General features: G+C 35.9%; 1 protein-coding gene across 3 annotated transcripts in view; it reads left to right on the forward strand.

Moving 5' to 3' along the window:
• Positions 1-9,097, forward strand: part of LOC106878812 (Bardet-Biedl syndrome 2 protein) — a 55,520-nt gene that overhangs the window by 24,896 nt on the left and 21,527 nt on the right. For all 3 annotated transcript variants that reach the window (XM_052967998.1, XM_014928154.2, XM_052967999.1), the window contains 6 exons: positions 420-497; positions 2,182-2,286; positions 3,170-3,256; positions 5,081-5,158; positions 6,481-6,538; positions 8,513-8,610. In XM_052967998.1, the coding sequence (XP_052823958.1) occupies positions 420-497; positions 2,182-2,286; positions 3,170-3,256; positions 5,081-5,158; positions 6,481-6,538; positions 8,513-8,610 (504 nt within the window). The remainder of the gene's footprint in view (positions 1-419; positions 498-2,181; positions 2,287-3,169; positions 3,257-5,080; positions 5,159-6,480; positions 6,539-8,512; positions 8,611-9,097) is intronic.

The following is a 9,097-nucleotide window of genomic DNA, read 5'->3' on the forward strand; positions in this document are numbered from 1 at the left end:
TCTTTCATGGTGCCATCCATTTTTATTTTATTTTATTTTATATTATATATTGCATATTATATTATATATTGTATATTCCATATTCTATACCCCACATTGGTTCTGCAGGAATATAAATAAAACATAAAAAACAGACAGTGTTGGAACTCTTTTAAACAAAATAATATATATATATATATATATATATATATATATATAATTAGATTGGAGCCTGGTGTAGCCATCCGGTTGCACCAGTCCTCAGTCAAATCGTCCAACCCATGCTAGCATGGAAAGCGGACGTTAAACGATGATGATGATGATATTTGTAGCTCAGTTAAAATATATACATAAAAGTGCATTCTTCTATCAGTAATTATTTAATCTTCAAATACTGAAAATTTTCTAAAACAAAAATCTATTTATCTATTTATTTTCAGCTGGTTGTTGGCTCTGAAGATTTTGATATAAGAGTCTTCAAAGAAGATGAAATAATTGCAGAAATGAATGAAACAGAAGTAAGATAACAACTTTTGAAATATACATATACATATATTAAAAAGTTGTTTTTTTATTATTATTGTTATTAGCTTCAGGTTGTATGTTTCATTCATTTATTCTTTGCATTATCAGTTCTTGTCATCTAGTTGTCAAACTCTCCTCATATCAAGAAAATGTCATTGCATCCTTTTCCCTTAATCATGAACAGCATTCAACTAGAACCCTCACAATTGTTCCAAGTAGTAGATTTCACTATCACAGAAGATCTCTTCTGATGGAAACATAATATAGCTAGGACCACATCCCACAATTGGCCCTTGTCATTTTGACCAGGGGATACTTCAGTTCCGTGCAGTTGTTGACACTTTGAAAATCTTAGGTGAGCTCCACAATGGATTGTTGCTCTCACATCTGAGACAGTGCTGCTGCTACTGCACACAGAGACATCTTAAACTGCAACCAGGAAGGGCCATCCAAATGACTGGCAGAAAGTCATTCACAGATGCATTTCAGTCTCTGTCCCACAGAGGCACTGTTTCTTCTTTCTGTCTTTTCTTGCACTACTGTAATGGTCTCTCATCTGGATGGGCTCATGTCACATCTATTCAGGCATGTTCAGTCCAATTGTTTCTCCTCTTCTCATCATTCTTGTTGTTGCTATTCCCTCTCCAAGCTTGCCACTAATCACCACAGCTTGTTCATCAGACCCAAATAGTCAGTTCTCTCTCTGCTCGTGTCTTTTCCACAGATGTTGACTTGCAAGTGTTCAAGAAGACTTGCAAAGACCATGGACACTTCCCCTCCCTGCTGACTAGAAAGTAAAAAAAAATAGAAAAGCACATCTTGATTTCAATCCACAGCTGAAACTACTTCATATGACCCAATAAATGTTTGAGATGACCTGTTATCATGGTTTTTAATATTTATGTCATCCAACCTAAGCCAGCATGGAAAATGGAAGATAAACGCCACTGCCTATAGTGTAGTCATACTTATGTGTTATCATAGCTCAAAATTATGTCTGTATTTTGAAATTTGTTTCAAGAAAGTGATTGAAGAACATACCAACTGAAATGTTGTGTAGATAGAAACATAAAACATATTTCTAATAGAGCAATAAATTCATTATCATCATAGAATGTCTCATTTGTGCTGGTGCATGTGTGTGTGTGTGTAATGTCAATTAATGTGTGACAGAGTGTTGCACAAATTTATTATATGAAGCAAAAATCAACCCAACCTAGAATCCTGATCTAATGATAGGGCAGAACAAAATAATTCAGGATTCTTGTTTCAGCTTGACTACTAAAGTTGCTTCCCACCATCTTCCTCATATTTTCAAGAGCACTTGAATCTGATATTGCAAATAAACAAAATATCTATTAATTATGCAGCATTCCTATTTCTTTACTGCAATACCTACTTGGATATTTGCTATGATGGTGACTGTATATAAACTGTTGAGCTAATGGTGATTGTATATAAACTGTTGAGCCTATCAACCCATCCACCCTGTAGGTTCATACAATTTTAATTCTATGCAATGAATTCAAACCATTCTTGGTATCTTACTTCTCTATTTTTTGCTCTACTGTAAATTTTAATTTTTGATTAACAGTTTTCATACTTATTTAATACTGTAAAAAGATTTTGTGATTACTTGCATGCTGTATAATCACCTTAATCTTTTTTGTTTTCTAGGTAGTTACATGCTTACATTCCATGGGTGACAATAAATTTGCCTATGCATTGCAAAATGGCACAGTGGGTATCTATGAACGTACTTCCCGGCAATGGAGAATAAAGGTTGGTATTTTTAGCTACTGATTACCTGCTTGTTTTTAGAATGACTAACTTATCAGTGGACTAGTTTAACTTGGAAAGGGCTCGATTTTGTATGTGCATACATAAAAATACACATGCACATATAAATTAAGGCAGTAGAGAGTAAATGTAAATCAAGTCGATAGATCCAATTTAATATTCTATTCTGAGTTTTCAGTGGATGTGTGTGTATGTGGTGTCCTCAACTCCTGATAGAACAGTAGAGGCATGTCTTGAGCACTCTTGAGCAGAGATGAAAACTGTAAAATACTTTTTCTGGTATTCTAACAACTCCACCAATTGATCACCTTAAATGTATGAATGTATAAATGTGTATAAACACATTTAAGTGTTGTTATTCTTATGTGACACCTTGTATGTATAACAACACCAAGTCATTTGGATACTGTGACATGAGTTGAGATATTATTTAATATATTGAGGTAGTGCCACCGTAGACCTATAGTGGGAGTTGAGCTCAGCTAACACTTGAAGTAATTATCAAGATACTGAAGCAAAATGGTCCTACTGCCAAGAAGGCAGGAGTGTTTTGTGAATGGATTGGTGAAAGCTACTTCCATATTGACACAAAGTGTTGATATGATCACTCATCCTGCTAGAAATAGCAACCATGCCAAAAGCCTTGAAAAGAAAAAAGGACAGTCTTAAGATAAAACCATGATGAAAATGTTTTTAATGATAAGTCTGTTTGGGCATGGCTTACCTGGGGCTAAGTAATCACAACATTACACTGGTAAACATATATCCGTGCACACATTTGTTTATTGCACATTCATACATATGTAAGCAACACATTCAAAGATGTGATTTAAAAGAAATGATGTTTTCTTTCCTGCTGTGTCAGTCTAAAAGCCAAGCAGTTACAATCCACAGCTTTGATATTAACAATGATGGCGTTCCTGAGTTGATTACTGGATGGAATAATGGTAAGGTAAGGTTACTTTTTTTTTTATTAAAAAAAATCACAACAGTATATGAAATCTTCATTGTCATATTTCTAACAAAAGTAGAGTGCTTATATGCAGTCCTGACAGAAGTAAATAGACACCCCATAAAACATCGTTTTATGTTTATTCTAACTTGTAAAGGTTTATACTTTTTATTAATTGATAGATTCAGATTCTGTATGTGACTATTTAATTATGCCATGTACAAAAGAAGCTTTGAAACTGTCTGAATTTCAAAAAGGTTGTATTGTGGATTCATCCTGAAGAAAACTTTGGGATCCCACTTTCTACAATTAACAGAGTGATCGTGCAATTCACCAGAGAGGGGAAGGAGTCCACATCAAATCACCCAGATCAACTAGGGCCTTCTGATAGGACCCTTCTCTTTACTAAGAGAAGAATGGAGGATAATCCTCGTTACAAAGCCTCTGAGAAAGCAAAACAAGTTGATATCAGTCCCAGAACAGCTGTCATGTATCTCCACAAACCTGACTACTATGGCAGAGAAGCAAGAAGGAAGCCACTTCTTCAACCAGCCAACATCTAGCGGAGAAAAGATTGGGCCAGTAAGATGGTGGAGAGGTTGCTATCATTTTGAGACACTGTCATATTCTCTGATGAGTCCAGATTTGCTGTATTTCCTGACAGTGGTTGAGTGTGGGTCTGGAGACTCTGTGATCAAGAATTTGATGTGAAAAGATTGCAGCCAACAATGAAACACAGCAGCTATTCTGTGATGGTCTGGGAAGCAATTTGGAGCAATGGTTGATCAGAGCTGGTGGCGTGTGAGGGAAACATAAACTCAGATAAATATGTGTCCACATTGCAGAAAGGACTCCTTCCAATCGTTCTCCATCAGTGAAATGATTAAAGAAGACTCTTTGTTATGGAAGATGGGGCTCCTTGTCACACGGCTAAAATGACCCAAGATCTGTTGGATGAGAATGGCATTAAAAAGCTTCCATGGTCAAGCCAGTCATGTACCCTACTGAACACCTGAGACATAATGGACAGGACACTTCATAAAAAGAACAAGAAAGCATCTTCAAAGCCAAATCTTTTGAGATTACTGCATGAAACTTGTTAAGAAATTTTGCGAGAGAATATTTGTTATCTGACCAGTAACATGCCTAATCGGGTCCTTGCATTGAAAAATGCAAAGGGCATGTCAACTAAATATTAAATATTCACATTATAGCAATTGATAAATAATTTGAATGTATAATTTCAGATTTAAATAAATGTTAATAATCATAAGGGTGTCTATTTAATTTTGTCATGTTTGTGTATGTCTTAATTTTTTAAAGCAATCAGGAATTTGGAAGGATTAAGTCAAATAACTAACGTTATTTTATCTATTGTTGTATTGAGCTGGTATTTAAAGTTCAACTGAATACAAGACACATTTTTATCTCCTGAAATCTTCCATATTCATTAACCCTTTAGCATTTAAACTGGTCATATCCAACCCAAAATATTCTACCTGTTCTATGTTCAAAGTGGCCATGTCCAGCTTCTCATACCTACCCAACTATGTCATTATAAAAATAAACAATCACATCATTGAAATCTCAAAGCTATGAAATGATAAATCCAAAACAATGTAAATAAATACATCTGACAGTGTAATCGGAATGCTAGAAGGCGAATGTAATAACAAGATTTCAAATGAAATGGTTTTAAAATGCATGCCATTATGTAGTGGTTGGTATGCAACTTGTCCAATCCAGTTAGTCAGAAATATATGATTTGATTTCCAAACATAAAAAAAATACATAAATAAATCATGTAATTTCATAATCTTTCAGGTTGATGTTCGTAATGACCGTACAGGGGAAGTTCTTTTCAAAGATAACTTTCCAAGTTCAGTGGCAGGTATTGTACAGGTAAATACAGGTGTTCAATGTTCTTTAACTTACAAAACAGTACTGTTTAAATTCTGCCTTTGTTTGCCATTGGTCAATCAAGCAGTCAAAACCCATTGCCTAAGGCTGCAGGTGCACAGCAAAAGGCACAGCTTCCCCCCTCCGTCCTTCCCAGTCATCAACCAACATTAAATTTTCTACCATCTTCTTCCTTGTCTATTTCATTTACTGGAGGTTTCTTCAAATATGACTATTTGCTAGAGGTAGGGTGTCATGATGTTACATGACCAAACTCCTTTATCCCCCCCCCTTTTGCCGGTTGATACAATTGTTTGTTCCAAATAATTTCTTTTGACTAAAGTAGAAACTGTATTATCATTGTTAGATTTTACACTTGTTTCTCCAGGAGTTCAGATTACACAAACAAACCCTGCATTTAGAAAGATTCCTGTATTCAACTTATTTTGGATTTACTTCATGGATATACCAAAGAAGAACCTAGGAATCACAGGGAAACGGATCCCTGAATGGGTTGTACAGGTTTCCAAACCAGCAGCTTTCAAAACAGCTCTACTTCAAATGCATGTGATGTTGGGCATCTAATGCTAATGTATTTTAGTGTTTCCATTTGCATTGTTTTGATTGAGATTGGGGAGCGGGTAGGTTACATTTTGATGCCCTTTCTATCATCATCTCCTCTTTCAATGCAAACTAGGGGTATTTAATGTGATGCCAGCATTACAGACGTTTTCTTCAAAATGAAAGGCCTTTTATAGATATAGTTGCAGTCGAGTAATCTTGCTGGGTCATTAAAACACTGATGAAGGCCCAGTCTTCATGCAGTTACTTGACCGATATATGAGAAGAAGACCCCCTTTGGTCATGAATGACCATGGGATTGCACCTGGAAAGTTCCCCTCCAAGGCACAAGTCTGAGCAAGGTTGTTTAGGAAGTCCAGCAGTCGCCCATGCATACCAGCTTCCCCGCTCTACGCCAGCGATTTTATCCAAGGAAAAGGCAAAGGCTGATACAGCTTGGCACCAGTGATGTCTTAACTCATTTCTACAGATGAGTGAACTGGAGCAACGTGAAATAAAGTGTCTGGCTCAGGAACACAACACACAGCCTAGTCTGGGAATTGACCTCACTACCTCATGACTGGCCTCACAAATGAGATGACACAGAAACAAATGGCATGAAAATATGTTATAATTCCAACCCATCCAATCTATGCAGAGACAAAAGTGTATGGTTTTTATAGCAACTACATCCCAGTGTTTATGCTTTTATGCTCTTCATTTGTTGCTTCCTTCGTTAATTCCATCACCTTCTTATTCCGTAGGGAGCATATACACAACTTGGTAAGGAACAAATGATATGCTGTTCTGTAGATGGTGAAGGTAACGCATTTCAAATTTCCATTACTTCTGTTACTGTTTTTGAAAATTTATATATTCACTTATTAAATACTGTTTTACATCCATTTCCCATTGACAGTAAATCTGGACATCAGAGCATTGTTTGTGCAACTAATATTTTTCGCGTGAATAGATTTACTATCACTTAGTTTGTAATATACTCAAGGGTATTCACTAGAAATTGTAGGTTATTGATGTTCTGCATTAATATGAATTGGACTGAGAATCTAAACAAAAGTGTATCTAAGAGGGAGGACTTCTTTCTGGGTTCTGCACTGGAAAAGAAAATGAACTTGTTTCTTCTTCAATGAAGAGTCTCATCTTAAAATATCAGCTTTAATTTCATCTCATTGCTTACTAACATACTTCTATTTGTTTTTATTGCCAATGAAATATTCAGCCAACTTTGTACCTGGTCAGAAAATAAGTACTGAAGTAAGAGTGGTACCAGCTTGTCAGCCTAGCAAACTGTGGGAAGCTGAGTTAGGTACCTTGCCTAAGGAAACAACAGTTCTGACTCGTGCACTTAAAAGTATGATGATTTATTCTGTGACTATTTAGTTGCGATTGTGACATATCAATGACGATGTTTGTACAAATAAATACTATTTCTTACATTAAGAACAGGATACTGAAGGTGGTAAAGACAGCAGTGCACTGGATTAAATTCCTTACAGTACAGGCTAGACTTCTTAAACCTGGTAATCTTGGAACCGGCTATTTCTGGACTGTAGAAAATGCCATAAAACAAAAATTTACCCCCTTAAGGACAATCCCCGTGTAAACACAGCCCTGCTGTCTCATTTTATGTATGTGTAGTGATCTCTCATCAAAGCTAGTAAAAGCTTAATACAGGAAATAGTGCAGCTGATATTGCTTCCAAACAAGGTTTTTATTGTTTTGTATAATATAATGTAAAACTATAAATTCTAAAAGTGCTAGATCATAGGAGCACCAGGATTTAAGAGGCTTTTCTATATTCTGAGTTCAGATCATGCAGTACTCCTAATAAACTTGGGTTGATTCCATCAGTTATGTGTAGAGTTTTACTTTGATTTGCTCACACTAAATTAATGTTGTAATTTTAAAGAACAAAGAACTGTAACGTTAGTATAAACATTAAATAGCTTGACTAGATTCTTTACACTAGTGGTTCCCTCAAATTGAACCCAAGTAACAAGGGATTGCATAAGGGTGATGATACAAATGAAGGTATTTTTAGGGAGGGGAGCATTATGTTTATTATTTCTCATTTGAAATATCCAATGCTATTATTATTTATTAAAGTAAAAGTGGTGAAGTAACCATATAGGGTTACATACTTTGTGGTATTTAATTTCGAAAGGCTTGGTTGGAGGTCCAACCTTCTGAGTTCTTTTACAGGGCTCAGAAAAACTGAAGGACCACTGCAGTAAGTGTGTGAATCTGAGGGGAGGGGAATATGTTGACTAAAATCATAATTAACTGATCCTCCTGTATTTTCTATTACCCCCTCCCCCTCGTACTTCTGTAGGTTTCACAATGCTCATGTGTCAAAATTGACTTCTGACTACTCAGAAACCAATGCAATAAAAAAAATAATAAAAGAAATGAAATTAGCTGAGAAAAATGCAAGCTTAGATTTCGGGATCCTTGGCCTCACAGATGTGGTGACTGAAGATCAATGCAGTATACTTGAGATTTGGGGTGAGAGGGTGTAGTAGATTAAACTGACCTCAGTATGTGACACACCTTATTTTAAAATAAACCTTGAAAGGATTAAAGGCAAAATTGAACTTTGTAGGATTTGAACTCAGACCATAAAGAAACAAAAAAGATACTACAAACTATTTTGTCCAGTACTCTACCACTTCTGCCAATAATTTCTATGAAAGTATTTCTATACTTAATGAGGAGATAACACATTGTCTCTGATTCAGTCAATTTAGAGGTTAACAATAATATTTTACATTTCAGTTCGTGGCTATAACCCTTTGACCTCTGACACTCTTAGTCTCGGCGTTAGTGTCACTCTGGAACAAGAAACTATCCGAGAACTCACACAAAAGAAACAGGTATGTTGATATTGAGAACCCTGAGTAAAGTATCCATAGCTATGCACATTGCAAGTTACCTCTATCTCTTCAAATACATATTTTATTTAGCTTCATTAAGCATTCTCAAGTAAAATTTCTTAGGACCCAGATCAAACTATATCCTTGTGACTTCTTTTTTAGAAAACATGTAGCTATAGTTATATATATATGTGTGTATGTGTTTTAGGATTCTGACTATTTCTAATTTATTCATTCTTTTGATTTATATATTTATCATCATCATCATCATCATCGTTTAACGTCCGCTTTCCATGCTAGCATGGGTTGGACGATTTGACTGAGGACTGGTGAAACCGGATGGCAACACCAGGCTCCAGCCTGATTTGGCAGAGTTTCTACAGCTGGATGCCCTTCCTAACGCCAACCACTCAGAGAGTGTAGTGGGTGCTTTTACGTGTCACCTGCACGAAAACGGCCACGCTCGAAATGGTGTCTTTTATGTGCC

This window comes from Octopus bimaculoides, chromosome 5 (assembly GCF_001194135.2).
Source record: "Octopus bimaculoides isolate UCB-OBI-ISO-001 chromosome 5, ASM119413v2, whole genome shotgun sequence".
Taxonomy (NCBI): domain Eukaryota; kingdom Metazoa; phylum Mollusca; class Cephalopoda; order Octopoda; family Octopodidae; genus Octopus; species Octopus bimaculoides.